Source organism: Bufo gargarizans, chromosome 8 (genome assembly GCF_014858855.1).
Source record: "Bufo gargarizans isolate SCDJY-AF-19 chromosome 8, ASM1485885v1, whole genome shotgun sequence".
NCBI lineage: Eukaryota > Metazoa > Chordata > Amphibia > Anura > Bufonidae > Bufo > Bufo gargarizans.
The window spans coordinates 24,732,273-24,755,146 of NC_058087.1; the positions used below are offsets into that span (position 1 = coordinate 24,732,273).

The 22,874-nt window shown below is 46.1% G+C and overlaps 1 protein-coding gene across 1 annotated transcript in view; it reads right to left on the minus strand.

The window, feature by feature from the left end:
* Nucleotides 1-22,874, minus strand: part of LOC122944677 (histamine N-methyltransferase A-like) — a 40,141-nt gene that overhangs the window by 12,851 nt on the left and 4,416 nt on the right. Inside the window, exon 4 of the mRNA XM_044303213.1 lies at nt 18,993-19,123. Coding sequence (XP_044159148.1) covers nt 18,993-19,123 — 131 coding nt within the window. The remainder of the gene's footprint in view (nt 1-18,992; nt 19,124-22,874) is intronic.

Below are 22,874 nucleotides of genomic sequence, written 5' to 3' on the forward strand. Positions count from 1 at the left end.
TATAATTTTTTTATCTGCAAGGTATTTGTGAGAGAGTGACACCCTGTAACGGTATGAGTGGAGGCCTAGCCAGTGGCCACAGTACAGTCTGTGTGGGCCTGACACACACGGGCTTGCAACTGGGATTATATCACAGAAAAATATTAAATATATTTTTTTTTATCTGCAAGGTATTTGTGAGTGAGTGACACCCTGTAACAGTATGAGTGGAGGCCTAGCCAGTGGCCACAGTACAGTCTGTGGGCTAGACACACGCTGGCTTGCAAACTGGGATTATATCACAGAAAAATATTAAATAGATTTTTTTTTATCTGCAAGGTATTTGTGAGTGAGTGACACCCTGTAACGGTATGAGTGGAGGCCTAGCCAGTGGCCACAGAACAGTCTGTGGGCCAGACACACACTGGCTTGCAACTGGGATTATATCACAGAAGAATATAAAATAGAATTTTTTTTTATCTGCAAGGTATTTGTGAGTGACACCCTGTAACGGTATGAGTGGAGGCCTAGCCAGTGGCCACAGTACAGTCTGGGGCCAGACACACACTGGCTTGCAACTGGGATTATATCACAGAAAAATATTAAATAGAATTTTTTTTATCTGCGAGGTATTTGTGAGTAGTGTTGAGCGCGAATATTCGAATATCGAATTTTTTTCGCGAATATCGGCACTTCGCTAATTCGCGAATATTTCGAATATAGTGATATAAATTCGATATTTCGAATATTCTTTTTTTTTTTTTTTTTTTTTTTTTTATTGTTATATTTTTTTCTTTCCCACTTCCCTAAAGTTGTTCTTACCTGTCCTTTGGATTCCTGGCTTCCTGGCTGCTCCAGTCAGTGCCCGTTGCCGCTTCTGCCGACTTCCATGCTCATGGAGCGTCCCCATCGCCATGGGAACATCTCCATATACTAGAATGTACTGTCGGATTTGAGAATTACGTTGAAATCGCAATTCGATTATTTCAAGTTATAATAATCGAATTTCGATTTTAACTTAGCACTGCTATATGCCATATTAGGCTAGAATTAACCAATATGGAATATAGCAGTGCTAAGTTAAAAATCGAAATTCGATTATTATAACTTGAAAAAATCGAATTGCGATTTCAACGTAATTCTCAAATCCGACAGTACATTCTAGTATATGGAGTCGTTCCCATGGTGATGGGGACGCTCCATAAGCATGGAATATGGCTTCAATGGCTTGGTAGAATTAGCGAATTGACGAATATATTCGTTATATTCCACAAAACGAATATAACGAATGTATTCGTCATATTCCACAAAACGAAGATAACGAAGTATTCTGCATCTTCGTTTTAGCTACCTATTCGTCAATTTCGCTAATTCTAGCAATCATATAGGAAAGTTGACTATAGACGACAGCTAAGTATAATTCGCTATGCGATTATATGACTGCTTTTTTTTATAAATAGTATAATTATAATAATTATCAGGTATTATAATTATTCTATTTATTAAAAAAAAAGCAGTAATATAATCGCATAGCGAATTATACTTAGCTGTCGTCTATAGTCAACTTTCCTATTAGAGTTGAGCGAACACCTGGATGTTCGGGTTCGAGAAGTTCGGCCGAACATCCCGGAAATGTTCGGGTTCGGGATCCGAACCCGATCCGAACTTCGTCCCGAACCCGAACCCCATTGAAGTCAATGGGGACCCGAACTTTTCGGCACTAAAAAGGCTGTAAAACAGCCCAGGAAAGAGCTAGAGGGCTGCAAAAGGCAGCAACATGTAGGTAAATCCCCTGCAAACAAATGTGGATAGGGAAATTAATTAAAATAAAAATTAAATAAATAAAAATTAACCAAAATCAATTGGAGAGAGGTTCCATAGCAGAGAATCTGGCTTCCCGTCACCCACCACTGGAACAGTCCATTCTCAGATATTTAGGCCCCGGCACCCAGGCAGAGGAGAGAGGTCCCGTAACAGAGAATCTGTCTTCATGTCAGCAGAGAATTAGTCTGCATGTCATAGCAGAGAATGAGGCTTCACGTCAGCCACCACTGCAACAGTCCATTGGCATATATTTAGGCCCAGCACCCAGGCAGAGGAGGGAGGTCCCGTAACAGAGAATCTGTCTTCATGTCAGCAGAGAATTAGTCTGCATGTCATAGCAGAGAATGAGGCTTCACGTCAGCCACCACTGCAACAGTCCATTGGCATATATTTAGGCCCAGCACACACACAGGCAGAGGAGAGAGGTCCCGTAACAGACAATCTGGCTTCATGTCAGCAGAGAATTAGTCTGCATGTCATAGCAGAGAATGAGGCTTCACGTCACCCACCACTGCAACAGTCCATTGGCATATATTTAGGCCCAGCACACACACAGGCAGAGGAGAGAGGTCCCGTAACAGAGAATCTGTCTTCATGTCAGCAGAGAATTAGTCTGCATGTCATAGCAGAGAATGAGGCTTCACGTCAGCCACCACTGCAACAGTCCATTGGCATATATTTAGGCCCAGCACACACACAGGCAGAGGAGAGAGGTCCCGTAACAGAGAATCTGTCTTCATGTCAGCAGAGAATCAGTCTTCATATCATAGCAGAGAATCAGGCTTCACGTCACCCACCACTGTAAGAGTCAATTTTCATAAATTTAGGCCCAGAACCCAGGCAGAGGAGAAAGGTCCCGTAACAGACAATCTGGCTTCATGTCAGCAGAGAATCAGTCTTCATATCATAGCAGAGAATCAGGCTTCACGTCACCCACCACTGTAAGAGTCAATTTTCATAAATTTAGGCCCAGAACCCAGGCAGAGGAGAAAGGTCCCGTAACAGACAATCTGGCTTCATGTCAGCAGAGAATCAGTCTTCATATCATAGCAGAGAATCAGGCTTCACGTCACCCACCACTGTAAGAGTCAATTTTCATAAATTTAGGCCCAGAACCCAGGCAGAGGAGAAAGGTCCCGTAACAGACAATCTGGCTTCATGTCAGCAGAGAATCAGTCTTCATATCATAGCAGAGAATCAGGCTTCACGTCACCCACCACTGTAAGAGTCAATTTTCATAAATTTAGGCCCAGAACCCAGGCAGAGGAGAAAGGTCCCGTAACAGACAATCTGGCTTCATGTCAGCAGAGAATCAGTCTTCATATCATAGCAGAGAATCAGGCTTCACGTCACCCACCACTGTAAGAGTCAATTTTCATAAATTTAGGCCCAGAACCCAGGCAGAGGAGAAAGGTCCCGTAACAGACAATCTGGCTTCATGTCAGCAGAGAATCAGTCTTCATATCATAGCAGAGAATCAGGCTTCACGTCACCCACCACTGTAAGAGTCAATTTTCATAAATTTAGGCCCAGAACCCAGGCAGAGGAGAAAGGTCCCGTAACAGACAATCTGGCTTCATGTCAGCAGAGAATCAGTCTTCATATCATAGCAGAGAATCAGGCTTCACGTCACCCACCACTGTAAGAGTCAATTTTCATAAATTTAGGCCCAGAACCCAGGTAGAGGAGAAAGGTCCCGTAACAGACAATCTGGCTTCATGACAGCAGAGAATCAGTCTGCATGTCATAGCAGAGAATCAGGCTTCACGTCAGCCACCACTGCAACAGTCCATTGTCATAAATTTAGGCCCAGCACCCAGGCAGAGGAGAGAGGTCCCGTAACAGAGGATCTGGCTTCATGTCAGCAGAGAATCAGTCTGCATGTCATAGCAGAGAATGAGGCTTCACGTCAGCCACCACTGCAACAGTCCATTGGCATATATTTAGGCCCAGCACACACACAGGCAGAGGAGAGAGGTCCCGTAACAGACAATCTGGCTTCATGTCAGCAGAGAATTAGTCTGCATGTCATAGCAGAGAATGAGGCTTCACGTCACCCACCACTGCAACAGTCCATTGGCATATATTCAGGCCCAGCACCCAGGCAGAGGAGAGAGGTCCCGTAACAGAGGATCTGGCTTCATGTCAGCAGAGAATCAGTCTGCATGTCATAGCAGAGAATCAGGCTTCACGTCAGCCACCACTGCAACAGTCCATTGTCATAAATTTAGGCCCAGCACCCAGGCAGAGGAGAGAGGTCCCGTAACAGAGGATCTGGCTTCATGTCAGCAGAGAATCAGTCTGCATGTCATAGCAGAGAATCAGGCTTCACGTCAGCCACCACTGCAACAGTCCATTGTCATAAATTTAGGCCCAGCACCCAGGCAGAGGAGAGAGGTCCCGTAACAGACAATCTGGCTTCATGTCAGCAGAGAATTAGTCTGCATGTCATAGCAGAGAATCAGGCTTCATGTCAGCCACCACTGCAACAGTCCATTGGCATATATTTAGGCCTAGCACACAGGCAGAGGAGAGGTTCATTCAACTTTGGGTAGCATCGCAATATAATGGTAAAATGAAAATAAAAATAGGATTGAATGAGGAAGTGCCCTGGAGTCCAATAATATATGGTTATGGGGAGGTAGTTAATGTCTAATCTGGACAAGGGACGGACAGGTCCTGTGGGATCCATGCCTGGTTCATTTTTATGAACGTCAGCTTGTCCACATTGGCTGTAGACAGGCGGCTGCGTTTGTCTGTAATGACGCCCCCTGCCGTGCTGAATACACGTTCAGACAAAACGCTGGCTGCCGGGCAGGCCAGCACCTCCAAGGCATAAAAGGCTAGCTCTGGCCACGTGGACAATTTAGAGACCCAGAAGTTGAATGGGGCCGAACCATCAGTCAGTACGTGGAGGGGTGTGCACACGTACTGTTCCACCATGTTAGTGAAATGTTGCCTCCTGCTAACACGTTGCGTATCAGGTGGTGGTGCAGTTAGCTGTGGCGTGTTGACAAAAGTTTTCCACATCTCTGCCATGCTAACCCTGCCCTCAGAGGAGCTGGCCGTGACACAGCTGCCTTGGCGACCTCTTGCTCCTCCTCTGCCTTGGCCTTGGGCTTCCACTTGTTCCCCTGTGACATTTGGGAATGCTCTCAGTAGCGCGTCTACCAACGTGCGCTTGTACTCGCGCATCTTCCTATCACGCTCCAGTGCAGGAAGTAAGGTGGGCACATTGTCTTTGTAGCGTGGATCCAGCAGGGTGGCAACCCAGTAGTCCGCACAGGTTAAAATGTGGGCAACTCTGCTGTCGTTGCGCAGGCACTGCAGCATGTAGTCGCTCATGTGTGCCAGGCTGCCCAGGGGTAAGGACAAGCTGTCCTCTGTGGGAGGCGTATCGTCATCGTCCTGCCTTTCCCCCCAGCCACGCACCAGTGATGGACCCGAGCTGCGTTGGGTGCCACCCCGCTGTGACCATGCTTCATCCTCATCCTCCTCCACCTCCTCCTCATCCTCGTCCTCCTCGTCCTCCAGTAGTGGGCCCTGGCTGGCCACATTTGTACCTGGCCTCTGCTGTTGCAAAAAACCTCCCTCTGAGTCACTTCGAAGAGACTGGCCTGAAAGTGCTAAAAATGACCCCTCTTCCTCATCCTCCTCCTCCTCCTCCTGGGCCACCTCCTGTTCCATCATCGCCCTAAGTGTTTTCTCAAGGAGACATAGAAGTGGTATTGTAACGCTGATAACGGTGTCATCGCCACTGGCCATGTTGGTGGAGTACTCGAAACAGCGCAACAGGGCACACAGGTCTCGCATGGAGGCCCAGTCATTGGTGGTGAAGTGGTGCTGTTCTGTAGTGCGACTGACCCGTGCGTGCTGCAGCTGAAACTCCACTATGGCCTGCTGCTGCTCGCACAGTCTGTCCAGCATGTGCAAGGTGGAGTTCCACCTGGTGGGCACGTCGCATATGAGGCGGTGAGCGGGAAGGCCGAAGTTACGCTGTAGCGCAGACAGGCGAGCAGCGGCAGGATGTGAACGCCGGAAGCGCGAACAGACGGCCCGCACTTTATGCAGCAGCTCTGACATGTCGGGGTAGTTGTGAATGAACTTCTGCACCACCAAATTCAGCACATGCGCCAAGCAAGGGATGTGCGTCAAATTGGCTAGTCCCAGAGCTGCAACGAGATTTCGCCCATTATCACACACCACCAGGCCGGGCTTGAGGCTCACCGGCAGCAACCACTCGTCGGTCTGTTGTTCAATACCCCGCCACAACTCCTGTGCGGTGTGGGGCCTGTCCCCCAAACATATGAGTTTCAGAATGGCCTGCTGACGTTTACCCCGGGCTGTGCTGAAGTTGGTGGTGAAGGTGTGTGGCTGACTGGATGAGCAGGTGGAAGAAGAGGAGGAGGAAGCCGAGAAGGAGGAGGTGGCAACAGGAGGCAAAGAATGTTGCCCTGCGATCCTTGGCGGCGGCAGGACGTGCGCCAAACAGCTCTCCGCCTGGGGCCCAGCTGCCACTACATTTACCCAGTGTGCAGTTAGGGAGATATAGCGTCCCTGGCCGTGCTTACTGGTCCACGTATCTGTGGTTAGGTGGACCTTGCTACAGATGGCGTTGCGCAGTGCACACTTGATTTTATCGGATACTTGGTTGTGCAGGGAAGGCACGGCTCTCTTGGAGAAGTAGTGCCGGCTGGGAACAACATACTGTGGGACAGCAAGCGACATGAGCTGTTTGAAGCTGTCTGTGTCCACCAGCCTAAATGACAGCATTTCATAGGCCAGTAGTTTAGAAATGCTGGCATTCAGGGCCAGGGATCGAGGGTGGCTAGGTGGGAATTTACGCTTTCTATCAAATGTTTGTGAGATGGAGAGCTGAACGCTGGCGTGTGACATGGTTGAGACGCTTGGTGACGGAGGTGGTGGTGGTGGTGTTGGTGGTACATCCCCTGTTTGCTGGGCGGCAGGTGCCAACGTTCCTCCAGAGGCGGAGGAAGAGGCCGAGGCGGCAGCAGCAGAATAGGCCGAGGCGGCAGCAGCAGAAGAGGTAGCAGGGGGAGCCTGAGTGACTTCCTTGGTTTTAAGGTGTTTACTCCACTGCAGTTCATGCTTTGCATGCAGGTGCCTGGTCATGCAGGTTGTGCTCAGGTTCAGAACGTTAATGCCTCGCTTCAGGCTCTGATGGCACAGCGTGCAAACCACTCGGGTCTTGTCGTCAGCACATTGTTTGAAGAAGTGCCATGCCAGGGAACTCCTTGAAGCTGCCTTTGGGGTGCTCGGTCCCAGATGGCGGCGGTCAGTAGCAGGCGGAGTCTCTTGGCGGCGGGTGTTCTGCTTTTGCCCACTGCTCCCTCTTTTGCTACGCTGTTGGCTCGGTCTCACCACTGCCTCTTCCTCCGAACTGTGAAAGTCAGTGGCACGACCTTCATTCCATGTGGGGTCTAGGACCTCATCGTCCCCTGCATCGTCTTCCACCCAGTCTTGATCCCTGACCTCCTGTTCAGTCTGCACACTGCAGAAAGACGCAGCAGTTGGCACCTGTGTTTCGTCATCATCAGAGACATGCTGAGGTGGTATTCCCATGTCCTCATCATCAGGAAACATAAGTGGTTGTGCGTCAGTGCATTCTATGTCTTTCACCGCTGGGGAAGGGCTAGGTGGATGCCCTTGGGAAACCCTGCCAGCGGAGTCTTCAAACAGCATAAGAGACTGCTGCATAACTTGAGGCTGAGACAGTTTCCCTGGTATGCATGGGGGTGATGTGACAGACTGATGGGGTTGGTTTTCAGGCGCCATCTGTGCGCTTTCTGCAGAAGACTGGGTGGGAGATAATGTGAACGTGCTGGATCCACTGTCGGCCACCCAATTGACTAATGCCTGTACCTGCTCAGGCCTTACCATCCTTAGAACGGCATTGGGCCCCACCATATATCGCTGTAAATTCTGGCGGCTACTGGGACCTGAGGTAGTTGGTACACTAGGACGTGTGGATGTGGCAGAACGGCCACGTCCTCTCCCAGCACCAGAGGGTCCACTAACACCACCACGACCATGTCCACGTCCGCGTCCCTTACTAGATGTTTTTCTCATTGTTATGGTTCACCACAACAACAAATATATTATTTGGCCCAATGTATTGTATTCAAATTCAGCGGGATATAAATTTGAGGCCTAGTATTTAGGCGCTGGGTGACCGGTATGGATTTAGTGACAGAATTAGACTTGGAAATGCACAGAAGCGTGTGTGTGAAGTTATTCTGAATGACCCAATGTGCACCTTGAATATTATATACCCTTTTTGGGATAGATTTCAAATAGCTCTGATATAGCAGGAACCACTAAATTATGAAATTGCTAAATTGGGAATTGTACTTCAACCCAGAACAAAAAATGTGCTTTGACGGGCACTAAATAACTTTCCCAGCTACAACAGGACAGCGGTAACGAGAGATTTAGAGGGATTTAAATTTGAGGCCTAGTATTTAGGCGCTGGGTGACAGGTATGGGTTTAGTGACAGAATTAGACTTGGAAATACACAGTAGCGGGTGTGTGTGAAGTTATTCTGAATGACCCAATGTGCACCTTCAATATTATATACCCTTTTTGGGATAGATTTCAAATAGCTCTGATATAGCAGGAACCACTAAATTATGAAATTGCTAAATTGGGAATTGTACTTCAACCCAGAACAAAAAATGTGCTTTGACGGACACTAAATATCTTGCCCAGCAACAACAGTACAGCGGTGGGTAACGAGAGATTTAGAGGGATTTAAATTTAAAGCCTAGTATTTAGGCGCTGGGTCACCGGTATGGATTTAGTGACAGAATTAGACTTGGAAATGCACAGAAGCGTGTGTGTGAAGTTATTCTGAATGACCCTATGTGCACCTTCAATATTATATACCCTTTTAGGGATAGATTTCAAATAGCTCTGATATAGCAGAAACCACTAAATTATGAAATTGCTAAATTGGGAATTGTACTTCAACCCAGAACAAAAAATGTGCTTTGACGGACACTAAATATCTTGCCCAGCAACAACAGTACAGCGGTGGGTAACGAGAGATTTAGAGGGATTTAAATTTGAGGCCTAGTATTTAGGCGCTGGGTCACCGGTATGGATTTAGTGACAGAATTAGACTTGGAAATGCACAGAAGCGTGTGTGTGAAGTTATTCTGAATGACCCTATGTGCACCTTCAATATTATATACCCTTTTAGGGATAGATTTCAAATAGCTCTGATATAGCAGAAACCACTAAATTATGAAATTGCTAAATTGGGAATTGTACTTCAACCCAGAACAAAAAATGTGCTTTGACGGACACTAAATATCTTGCCCAGCAACAACAGTACAGCGGTGGGTAACGAGAGATTTAGAGGGATTTAAATTTGAGGCCTAGTATTTAGGCGCTGGGTCACCGGTATGGATTTAGTGACAGAATTAGACTTGGAAATGCACAGAAGCGTGTGTGTGAAGTTATTCTGAATGACCCTATGTGCACCTTCAATATTATATACCCTTTTAGGGATAGATTTCAAATAGCTCTGATATAGCAGGAACCACTAAATTATGAAATTGCTAAATTGGGAATTGTACTTCAACCCAGAACAAAAAATGTGCTTTGACGGACACTAAATATCTTGCCCAGCAACAACAGTACAGCGGTGGGTAACGAGAGATTTAGAGGGATTTAAATTTGAGGCCTAGTATTTAGGCGCTGGGTCACCGGTATGGATTTAGTGACAGAATTAGACTTGGAAATGCACAGAAGCGTGTGTGTGAAGTTATTCTGAATGACCCTATGTGCACCTTCAATATTATATACCCTTTTAGGGATAGATTTCAAATAGCTCTGATATAGCAGAAACCACTAAATTATGAAATTGCTAAATTGGGAATTGTACTTCAACCCAGAACAAAAAATGTGCTTTGACGGACACTAAATATCTTGCCCAGCAACAACAGTACAGCGGTGGGTAACGAGAGATTTAGAGGGATTTAAATTTGAGGCCTAGTATTTAGGCGCTGGGTCACCGGTATGGATTTAGTGACAGAATTAGACTTGGAAATGCACAGAAGCGTGTGTGTGAAGTTATTCTGAATGACCCTATGTGCACCTTCAATATTATATACCCTTTTAGGGATAGATTTCAAATAGCTCTGATATAGCAGAAACCACTAAATTATGAAATTGCTAAATTGGGAATTGTACTTCAACCCAGAACAAAAAATGTGCTTTGACGGACACTAAATATCTTGCCCAGCAACAACAGTACAGCGGTGGGTAACGAGAGATTTAGAGGGATTTAAATTTGAGGCCTAGTATTTAGGCGCTGGGTCACCGGTATGGATTTAGTGACAGAATTAGACTTGGAAATGCACAGAAGCGTGTGTGTGAAGTTATTCTGAATGACCCTATGTGCACCTTCAATATTATATACCCTTTTAGGGATAGATTTCAAATAGCTCTGATATAGCAGAAACCACTAAATTATGAAATTGCTAAATTGGGAATTGTACTTCAACCCAGAACAAAAAATGTGCTTTGACGGACACTAAATATCTTGCCCAGCAACAACAGTACAGCGGTGGGTAACGAGAGATTTAGAGGGATTTAAATTTGAGGCCTAGTATTTAGGCGCTGGGTCACCGGTATGGATTTAGTGACAGAATTAGACTTGGAAATGCACAGAAGCGTGTGTGTGAAGTTATTCTGAATGACCCTATGTGCACCTTCAATATTATATACCCTTTTAGGGATAGATTTCAAATAGCTCTGATATAGCAGAAACCACTAAATTATGAAATTGCTAAATTGGGAATTGTACTTCAACCCAGAACAAAAAATGTGCTTTGACGGACACTAAATATCTTGCCCAGCAACAACAGTACAGCGGTGGGTAACGAGAGATTTAGAGGGATTTAAATTTGAGGCCTAGTATTTAGGCGCTGGGTGACAGGTATGGGTTTAGTGACAGAATTAGACTTGGAAATACACAGTAGCGGGTGTGTGTGAAGTTATTCTGAATGACCCAATGTGCACCTTCAATATTATATACCCTTTTTGGGATAGATTTCAAATAGCTCTGATATAGCAGGAACCACTAAATTATGAAATTGCTAAATTGGGAATTGTATTTCAACCCAGAACAAGAAATGTGCTTGAACGGACACTAAATAACTCGCCCAGCTACAGCACTAGGGACAGATTTAGCTGGATATAAATTTGAGGCCTAGTATTTAGGCGCTGGGTGACCGGTATGGATTTAGTGACAGAATTAGACTGGGATATGGCCAAAAAATAAACAGACTATTGCTGGTTAAATGCACTTGGTGTGACAGCTTCACCCTGATGTAGGCTTTAGCCAAAAAACAACCACACCATTGAGGGTTAAATGCACTTGGTGACAGGCGCAGCTTGCCCCTGATTTTGTATATGGCCAAAAAATGAACAGACTATTGCTGGTTAAATGCACTTGGTGTGACAGCTTCACCCTGATGTAGGCTTTAGCCAAAAAACAACCACACCATTGAGGGTTAAATGCACTTGGTGACAGGCGCAGCTTGCCCCTGATTTTGTATATGGCCAAAAAATGAACAGACTATTGCTGGTTAAATGCACTTGGTGTCACAGCTTCACCCTGATGTAGGCTTTAGCCAAAAAACAACCACACCATTGAGGGTTAAATGCACTTGGTGACAGGCGCAGCTTGCCCCTGATTTTGTATATGGCCAAAAAATGAACAGACTATTGCTGGATAAATGCACTTGGTGTGACAGCTTCACCCTGATGTAGGCTTTAGCCAAAAAACAACCACACCATTGAGGGTTAAATGCACTTGGTCGCAGCTTGTGCTGGCGCACCACAAGACACAAAATGGCCGCCGATCACCCCAGAAAAATGAGACTGACAAACGGTCTGTGCAGCCTAAAAACAGTGAGCAATTGAGGATCAGCAGCTCAATGATCCACAGCTGCAGATCGATCAGTTAATCAAGTCCTTTGGAGGAGTTAATCTGCCTAATCTCGCCCTACTGTCGCAGCCGCAACCTCTCCCTACGCTAATCAGAGCAGAGTGACGGGCGGCGCTATGTGACTCCAGCTTAAATAGAGGCTGGGTCACATGGTGCTCTGGCCAATCACAGCCATGCCAATAGTAGGCATGGCTGTGATGGCCTCTTGGGGCAAGTAGTATGACGCTTGTTGATTGGCTGCTTTGCAGCCTTTCAAAAAGCGCCAAGAAAGCGTCACAAAAGCGCGAAGAAAGCGACGAACACCGAACCCGAACCCGGACTTTTACGAAAATGTCCGGGTTCGGGTCCGTGTCACGGACACCCCAAAATTCGGTACGAACCCGAACTATACAGTTCGAGTTCGCTCATCCCTATTTCCTATATCATTGCTAGAATTAGCGAAGTTGATTAATAGGTAGCTATGCAGAATACTTCGTTATCTTCGTTTTGTGGAATATAACGAATATATTCGTCAATTCGCTAATTCTACCAAGCCATTGAAGCCAACCATATAGTAAACCAGGTCCAAGTTGGAATCGCAATTCGATTAATTCAAGTTATAATAATCGAATTTCGATTTTAACTTAGCACTGCTATAGACCATATTAGGCTAGAATTAACCAATATGGAATATAGCAGTGCTAAGTTAAAATCGAAATTCGATTATTATAACTTGAAAAAATCGAATTGCGATTTCAACGTAATTCTCAAATCCGACAGTACATTCTAGTATATGGAGTCGTTCCCATGGTGATGGGGACGCTCCATAAGCATGGAATATGGCTTCAATGGTTTGGTAGAATTAGCGAATTGACGAATATATTCGTTATATTCCACAAAACGAATATAACGAATGTTTTCGTCATATTCCACAAAACGAAGATAACGAAGTATTCTGCATAGCTACCTATTCATCAACTTCGCTAATTCTAGCAATGATATAGGAAAGTTGACTATAGACGACAGCTAAGTATAATTCGCTATGCGATTATATTACTGCTTTTTTTTAAATAAATAGAATAATTATAATACCTGATAATTATTATAATTATACTATTTATAAAAAAAAGCAGTCATATAATCGCATAGCGAATTATACTTAGCTGTCGTCTATAGTCAACTTTCCTATATCATTGCTAGAATTAGCGAAACTAACAGGTACCGATATGGGTAGGGCTCTCAAGGTGTACATTATCAGCGGCAGGATGTAGGTGGTGAGGACATTTTTCCTGCCTAGCCAGGTTAGGAAAGGAGAGCTGCTCTTAGAGAGAATAGAGGTGACTTTGGAGAGTAGCGGGAGGAAATTAAGACTAAACAACAACTTGGGGTCCATCGGGATCGTCACCCCCAAATATTTTATTGCTTGTGTAGGCCACTTAAATGGTGTGAGGGCTTTGACCTTAGTACGCAGGACAGCTGGGAGGGAAACGCCAAGGGCCTCCGACTTATCAAAATTAATCTTAAAATTTGAGATAACCCCAAAAGTTTCGAAAATCTGCATAACCTCCAGCAAAGCTTCTTCAGGATTTGACAACAGGAGCAGTAAATCATCAGGAGCAGTAAATCTGCCTAGTTTCACTCCTTTGATCGTGGGGGATTGGCGGAACTTAAGAAGAAGCGTCTCTAGGGTGAGTACAAACAAGGTGGGGGATAATGGGCATCCTTGATGAGTACCGTTTCTAATCTGGAAGGCGTTCGATAGGGTGCCGTTGACTAGTACTCTCGCAGATGGTGCAGAGTATAGAGTATAGACAGCTCTGATGAGGCCTTCAGAGAAGCCAAAGGCTTGTAGTACTTTCTCCATATAGGCCCAGCTAACCCTATCGAACGCCTTCTCCGCATCTGTGCCTAGGAGTACAAGAGGGGACTTAGATTTGATTTGCTGGCTGGTGAGGGGTATTGGGAGGTTATACAGATTTGAATAAAAGGAGCAAAACTCCTGAGCTATCGCTGGAGTATTAATAAGTCGGGGGCCTGAGGCTGATTTGATGGCTTGAATAAAGGATTTATTTCTTTGGTTCTTAATAAGGTTGGAGACTAACTTAGAACCCCTATTCCCATGAAGGTATTGTTTGAAGCGCAATACGAACATTCAAAAAGTCAGTGACCTTATGCCTCAAGCACTTAAGCAGAACCTCAATGTGAATAAGACCTCCCTGAGATCAGATGTCAGCTCAGACCCCAAAGTAAATGACCCCCTCAATCAGACCTCAGATAAGAGCCCCATGCCTCTCATCATCCCCATTATCAACCATGATGCCTCTCATCATCACCATTATCATCCATGATGCCTCTCATCATCCATGATGCCGCTCATATCCCCCATTATGATTCTCATCACCTCATTGCCTCAGATCAGCCCCAAGTTTCATAAAATAAAAAAGCACTTACCTCTCCGGCTTCTGGATGCCGCTGCTCCTCACCACCCGCGCTCTGTGTTCCTCCTGCTGTCGGCTGTGCTGTGAACTGGCGTGCACAGAGTGACGTTACAGAGCGCCTCACACTGTGCGCAGCCCTGCACAGCCTACAACCGAGGACCAGGAAGCGGTGAGTACAGAGCCTTCACCGCTTCCTGGTCTTCACCCTCCTACCTATTTTTGCTATGGGCAACGAAAATGCTATCGCACTGTACATGTGAGCCCGCACCTGGAAGAGCCAATATCAGGGGGCTAAAGAGCCGCATGTGGCTCTAGAGCCGCAGGTTGCTGACCACTGCCCTAAACCATGATGGTGAACAATCTTTGTCTTCAGGTCATTTGAGAGTTGTTTTGAGACCCCCATGTTGCTACTCTTCAGAGAAAATTAAAAGAGAAGGGAAACTTACAATTGACCCCCTTAAATACTTTCTCATAATTGGATTCACCTGTGTATGTAGGTCAGGGGTCACTGAGCTTACCAAGCCAATTTGAGTTCCAATAATTAGTTCTAAAGGTTTTGGAATCAATAAAATGACAACAACAGTGTCCAAATTTATGCACCTGCCTAATTTTGTTTAAACAATTATAGCACTTTCTGTAAATCCAATAAACTTCATTTTGCTTCTCAAATATCACTGTGTGTGTCTCCTATATGATAGATTTAACTGACATTTTTTATCGTAACAACCAACGATTTATACAGGAAAATCATGACTATTAACAAGGTTGCCCAAACTTTCGCATCCCACTGTATATATATATATATATATATATATAAAAATAAAAAAAAGCACACTGATGTACCAGCCCTGAAAAGGCTTTTGGGGTGCTTACAGCAGATGAGTCTGTGGACACAGAACACTGCCCTAGCTAACGCTTTCCCTATTAGATCAGCAGCAGCAGCACTGTCCCTCCTCTCACTGAGAATGCAGTTTCCGAATGAATCTAAAATGGATGCTGTCCAGGAGGTGGGAGGGTCTGGGAGGGAGGGTCTGCTGCTGATTGGCTGGAATGTGTCTGCTGACTGTGAGGTACAGGTTCAAAGTTTACTCAATGATGATGTATAGGGGGCGGACCGAACATCACATATATTCGCCCGCCGCGGCGAACGCAAACAAGCTATGTTTGCCTGGAACTGTTCACCGGCAAATATTTCAAGACATCACTAGTCCCTAACTGCACACACCACCTCTCCCAAGCCTCCCACGCCTTACCGTATGCAGCCCAAGTGCCAGGACTCAATGGTGCCCGAACCAGCCCCATTACCATTTCTCCAAGATTTCCCACAGACAAGCTGGACACTCCAACCCCTTGGCCTCCACCTCTGGTGCCAGTTGCTGAAAATTCTCCCACTGAGAATTAGAAACGGCATCCGCAATACACTTAAAAACTCCCGGAACATGAACTGTCACTATCTACACATTTATGGACAAACATCTGAGCACTAAAAACTGCAGCAGCTTAACAACTGGAGGGGACGACGCGGACAAACTATTAATTGCCTGCACTACCCCCATGTTATCGCAATGGAAACAAACCTTCTTATTCGCAAACCTATCTTCCCACAGCACCACCGCCATCACAATAGGAAAAATCTCCAGCAGCGCCAAATTTTTGACCAAGGCCTTAGTAACCCAAGAGTCGGGCTACTGTCCCGCACACCATTGCCCATGGCAGTATGCCCCGAAATCTGCCCCACCGTCCAGATCGAAAAACAGCTCAAAGTCAACGTTATTAACAGCTTCACCCATAACTAACGTCCTCCCGTTATAGCCCTCCAGAAACCCCGCCCAAACATCTAAATCCCCCCGCAACTCTTTTCCTAGCCGGATAAAATTATGTGGTACTTTAATCCCAGAAGTCGCAGATGCCAATCGCCAGCAATAAATACACCTTATCGGCATAATTCTACATGCAAAATTAAGCTTGCCCAACAGTGAGTGTAACTCCTTTAATCTGATTTTTGCCACCCGTTTTGCCTTGCCGACTTTGCCTTGCCGATCTCAAATTTTTTAACTTATCCTCCGGCAGCCTGCACATTTTTTCCGTGTCGATAACAATCCCCAAAAAACACAACTCGGTTGTCGGCCCCTCCGTCTTAACCACAGCCAATAAAACCCCGAATTCCCCAAAAACCGACTGCACAGTGTGCAACAACATCGAGAACACCCGTGAACCCGCTGGACCCAGACACAAGAAATAATCTAAGTAATGAATAACTGATGAACACCCGGACACCTCAACTATTACCTATTCAAGAAATTAACTAAATGTCTCAAAGTAGGCGCACGACAGTGAGCACCCCATTGGCAAACACCTATCCACGAAGTAACACTCTTTCCAAAAACAACCTAATAAGTCCAAACACTCTGGATAAACCAGTAACAAGCGACACGCCGCCTCAATATCCGTTTTTGCAAGTAATGTCCGAAGGCCCATTACCTATGCCACAGCCGCGTCAAATGACGTATAAACCACCGAACATAATTTAGGATCAATACCATCATTAACCGACGCACCTTTCGGATAGGACAGGTTCATGAATGAGTCAAAACTTATTCGGCTCTTTATTTGGGAACCCCTCCCCATCGCCAAAGGCAGGTCGGAAAATGGGCCCGCCATTCGTTCCAATATTACCTCCCTAGCCATATTTTCGGAAACTATCTCAGGGTGAATTAGCGCCAACCTCAAATTCTTATGAACCACGGAACCTTGCGACGGAATTGACGGAATGTAAAAACCCGACTTAAAACCTCCTTCCAAAACGTTGCCGCCTCCCGATGCGGATACTTATTTAAAAACCGCACCATCTTTTCCACTCGCACCGGAGTCTGCTCCTTTTCCAACGTTGCCCCCCCCCCCTTTATGTCTACCTACCTTAAAGCATCTATTCGCTCCGTGAGTTCCGCCACAAGAGGCGCACTCATGTTTGAACTTTGCGCCAAATTTACAGTTTACTTCATTAAATAGGAAACAAAACCCTTTTGCTGATGCCGCCGCAAAATTGCCCTGTCCTGACCCCCCAACATCCCCCAGAAAGGACTGTCCCGACCTCACTGGGGCCGGAACCCTTAACCAGAGCCCGATATCCTTATGGTCCCAACTTATGCTGGGCCGTACCGCCTTTCTCTGCCTAAATTATTAGTCGTACTGGAGCCAGCCCTTTACCCCATAAACCCGGTACACCTCCCCTACCGCATCCATGTAACAGAACAATGCCAAACAAAATTCCGGTGCCTTTTCCCCAATGACGCTGGCCAAAATTGCAAACGCCTGCAACGAGTTTGCAAACCTCCGGAGAATCAAGCGATAACGCTGCTGCTCTTCCTCCTCTATTCTACCTTCATCTCTCTTCCCTTTATCAAAATTAAATCTTACCAAAGGAAGTAGGGAAAATATTTCCACATACTCCCCCCCCACCTGAGTCTGTACCGACACTGACCCACTTGTCCTACTAGCCGTACCTGCGTCAGGTGCCCCACTCCCTGAACCCACTCCTCAAGCCGGAAGCGGCAAAGCTCCCCCAGTCCCTAAACCACCCCGCCAATCCGCCCCAAAGTTGTCCCAGACCCCTTCCTACTTCACCCAGATGTCCCAATTCCCTGACACCCCCGGACAGCTAAGAATAGAAAGAAGAGGACCCCAAGCAATCTCACTAGGCTGCACAGGGGTTGTGGAACCCGCAGCCGCTGATCCTGCATCCAGCCGCTCCTGATCTCCGATTGCACATTCCGCTGATGTACTTGCCACACTGAACCTGCAGTCCCAGCTTCTTCTCCATTAGCGTCACTTCTGTTCCTTGATAAGATGGCTTCTTCTTGGGGGGCGTGGCCTTCTTCTTCATCCCAGGAAGCATAGGGCCTGTGCACGTCCTTGGCAGCCTCCTGCACAGCCCATCCTACAGCCGCATCTCTCCCTCGCTGAGCGGACCTCCCAGAGCCAGGACACCTGGGAGAGACCGCAGACCCTGGTCCTGATCCTGCCGCCATGCTGCAAAGAGCGGGGGAGGGAGGGTTAAACTCCCCAATCAGCTCAGGGGCCCGCCACTGCATAGGATTCCTCCCACGGAGGGAGCGCCTGACTGACCAGCTGGTTTTCATCGAGGCTCAAGCGAGCCGTCTAGCCCCTTGCTCTGGGATCTCCGCCGGTACTGGGGGCTCCTGAAGAAGGCCTCTAAACTGCTCCCTCAGCCATCCCACTCCCCTTGCCTCAGCCTCAATCCTGATCTGGGCCAGCATCGCTTCTATGGACATGGTGAGTGCTGACTACACTACAGTTTGCTGTCTACTTATAAAATGGTGTCTATCTCCTACTCACTACCGCTTTTTAATACCTCCAACCACACCCACCCCAGTAACCCCGACAATGCCCCCACCTCCCAGCTACTGGGCCATTAACCCTTTAACTTCATGATTCCTCGCCAACCAAACCAGCATCATGCTGGCCTCCCCTCAGTTCCGCCCCAGTCCGGCCTCACTTGACGAGGGAAACCTAGAGCACTAAGTCATTGGCTGGTCAGGTGCAATTAGCATGTACTGGTTCCTTAAAATGGAGGAATTTGGCACATGTGCACAAGTCATGTCCAGGGATATAGGAACTGATGTGGTGATCGCCCACTGTGTACAGCGCTGCAGAATATGTAGGCGCTGTATAAACCATGGGAAACAAGTGAGTGTAATCATACAAATCATCCCGGCTTTTGTCTCATTGGCTCTCGTCGGTGCAGAATACGCGATCTCTACGGTACACTTACCTCTATCATATGGATGAAATCATACTTTCTTTCTGACTTCTCTTCCTTCACTTGAACCTCAAACTCAAAAGCTGTTTTGTTGATCCAGTTAAAATGAACATTTTCAAGTCCCGGGGTCTTGGCCACGCGCTCTGCAACACATGGAGCAGAATCAGATTACTGCCATAAAACATCCAGAGAAGGTTTTGTTGTGTCCAATGTCCACAGAAAAGTGATTCAGCGAGCCCCGGAAGAGTTGGTGCAGAGAATGGGAGTGGTAGTAGCCCTAATGATGTGTTGTGTCAGTGTACTCCATCAAGCTATTGCTTCCTTGGGATTGGTTTAATGGATTTGTAATAGTGAAGAATGAGGCCAGAATTGAATGTATAAAGGTCTCTTAATAACTGCAATGTTAGAACTTCAAATACATTCAATAGCACCTGATTTTAAGTGCAATATTCTCTCTTGCACCAGTAAGGATGATGGAGGCCGATTGATTGGCTGAAGTTTAACACTAAGTATTACTGGCCTAGTAGTATATCCTTACTGGTAATAACTGCCATAACATACAAAACACGTAAGAATATATACATAACTATATACAATTGTAGTACCCACATGTCTGGGGTATTAAAGTGACTCCTTGACAGGCACCAAACAAGGGCAAAGTACAGAAAATAAGGAGCAGGGAGGACACACTTACCCTTGTAGCTGAGGATCTGCTCTGGGCTTGGCTCAACAATATCAGTATGGATGGGGACTCCAGGATATAGAGCTTGTATTTTGGAGAAGATTTTTAGGTCTATTTCACCTAAATATGGAATTTACAAGAAAGTGTTTCTAAGAAACCAGTAAAATCTATCGTGTAATATCTTCTTACAAAAAAAAGTGCCTCTGCAGATAAATTAAAGTATTGCAAGGCACCTATTCCAATCACTGCATGTCTGCTCCAGCTGCAAACATTGCTTATATTGACAAAACCGTATTGGTTGGTGGTCAGGCTAACCTGTATGTGGGAATCCAGCAGAAACAGATGGATCAGTGGTATCCTCTTCATGATGTCTGCTCCTGCCCCTCCTTGCACCTGATGTAATAATCTATTAGTCCCACTTGGTGGCAAGCTCGGGGCCAAAAATTCAACCGGGTTGGAACAAGACACCTGATGAAGGGAGATGTACCTTCAAAATGTGTAGGAGAATTGTTTGCCCCTCTGGACTATCCTTAGTGGTGGTGACATCACCCTACTGATCAGGCTGATTCACTTCTGATGGGTACAGGCTGACCAATTACTAATATAGTTTTGTCAATATAGATGCTGTTTGCAGCTGGGTCCAGGCACAGAGTGCATCCTCTGGGTTTTTGCGGTTTAGGCAGTGCAAGTTATGGCCCGATTTTCTTGTAAAAGGATTTTAGCGCCAACATTTTCACTTGCAGCAGTTTCTGGTAACCCATGTAACTGCATTTATCCATTAACCATTATATTCACTACTACATGTTGTCTTTCGATTTCTGCCCTGTACACAGACGTTACAATGACTCTATGGCACCAACATTGCTCTTACCCGATCCACTTCCTACTCCAAGGACATTGATGGTCGTCTTTCCATCCCCTATACTGGAAAACAGATACTGGTTGATATACACAATCCAGGAATACCTAGAGGCATAACTTGTGTTATTCTGGACTAGAAAAACTGAAGACCAGTTGTTAGGATAGGCCAACCATTTAAGAGCAGTAGGATCAAAGTCACAGCACCACTGGCCATAAACTAATGAAGGTGTTCCAGTAAGCACTACGTCCCCTTCATATTGTACCCGGCACAGCACCATACTTTTAGTAGTGGCTGTGTCTGGTATTGCATCAGTCCCATTTACTATAGTCTAAGCCAGTGCTTCCCAACCAGTGTGCCTCCAGCTGTTGCAAAACTACAACTCCCAGAATCCCCGCACAGCCAAAGGCTGTCCAGGCATGCTGGGAGTTGTAGTTTTGCAACAGCTGGAGGCACACTGGTTGGGAAACACTGGTCTAAGCTGTTCATACTTATTTTCTGTAACGGTCAGCCATAAAGAAAAGGTTTACACTCACCTAAAGAATTATTAGGAACACCATACTAATACGGTTTTGGACCCCCTTTTGCCTTCAGAACTGCCTTAATTCTATGTGGCATTGATTCAACAAGGTGCTGATAGCATTCTTTAGAAATGTTGGCCCATATTGATAGGATAGCATCTTGCAGTTGATGGAAATTTGAGGGATGCACATACAGGGCACGAAGCTCCCGTTCCACCAAATCCCAAAGATGCTCTATTGGGTTGAGATCTGGTGACTGTGGGGGCCATTTTAGTACAGTGAACTCATTGTCATGTTCAAGAAACCAATTTGAAATGATTCGAGCTTTGTGACTTGGTGCATTATCCTGCTGGAAGTAGCCATCAGAGGATGGGTACATGGTGGTCATGAAGGGATGGACATGGTCAGAAACAATGCTCAGGTAGCCCGTGGCATTTAAACGATGGCCAATTGGCACTAAGGGGCCTAAAGTGTGCCCAGAAAAATCCCCCACACCATTACACCACCACCAGCAGCCTGCACAGTGGTAACAAGGCATGATGAATACATGTTCTCATTCTGTTTACGCCAAATTCGGACTCTACCATTTGAATATCTCAACAGAAATCGAGACTCATCAGACCAGGCAACATTTTTCCAGTCTTCAACAGTTCAATTTTGGTGAGCTTGTGCAAATTGTAGCCTCTTTTTCCTATTTGTAGTGGAGAGGAGTGGTACCCGGTGGGGTCTTCTGCTGTTGTAGACCATCCGCCTCAAGGTTGTGCGTGTTGTGGCTTCACAAATACTTTGCTGCATACCTCGGTTGTAACGAGTGGTTATTTCAGTCAACGCTGCTCTTCTATCAGCTTGAATCAGTCGGCCCATTCTCATCTGACCTCTAGCATCAACAAGGCATTTTCGCCCACAGGACGGCCGCATACTGGAGGTTTTTCCCTTTTCACACCATTCTTTTTAAACCCTAGAAATGGTTGTGTGTGAAAATCCCAGTAACTAAGCAGATTGTGAAATACTCAGACCGGCCCGTCTGGCACCAACAACCATGCCACGCTCAAAATTGCTTAAATCACCTTTCTTGCCCATTCTGACATTCAGTTTGGAGTTCAGGAGATTGTCTTGACCAGGACCACAACCCTACATGTATTGAAGCAACTGCCATGTGATTGGTTGACTAGATAATCGCATTAATGAGAAATAGAACAGGTGTTCCTAATAATTCTTTAGGTGAGTGTATATTGGTTATTGGGGAACACATAATTTCTAACAGGTGTCGGCAGCCTGCCTCTCCTAGTGAAAGGATCATCCTTACCTACCCCCCACCACTCTGGTCCTCCGCACTTGCTCCTTCACCTCCATTTTCTGGTGCCGGGCTTGTTTACTTCCTCCCTGGCATGGTCATGGTCACCTGATCCTCCTTAGCCAACTGCTGTCTACAAGAGACACAACGTTGTTGAAGTCAGCGGTTGGCTGAAGAGGATAGGGTGACGATGCCCATGACAGGGAGGAAGCAAACAAGACCTGGACTGAAAAATGGAGACGTGGGACCGACATGCTACAGTGGAGCAGCTTACCACCAAAATGAACAGGGGCCACCAGATGTGTGTCTTACACAACAGTTCAGTGAACCCTACTGGGTATGGGGATCCAGAGCAGATAGATGGTCACTGCACCTCGGATAACGAAGCTGCAGAAAAGACTTGGCAATATCAGAATTAGACCTCCACTGATTGGTAAAAGGTTGTCTTCTCCCATGAGTCACGTTTTCTGCTTCATGGAACAGATGGACGTTGGCGTGTCAGGAAAGAAATATCAGAGAACAAATGGGGGCAGCTTCA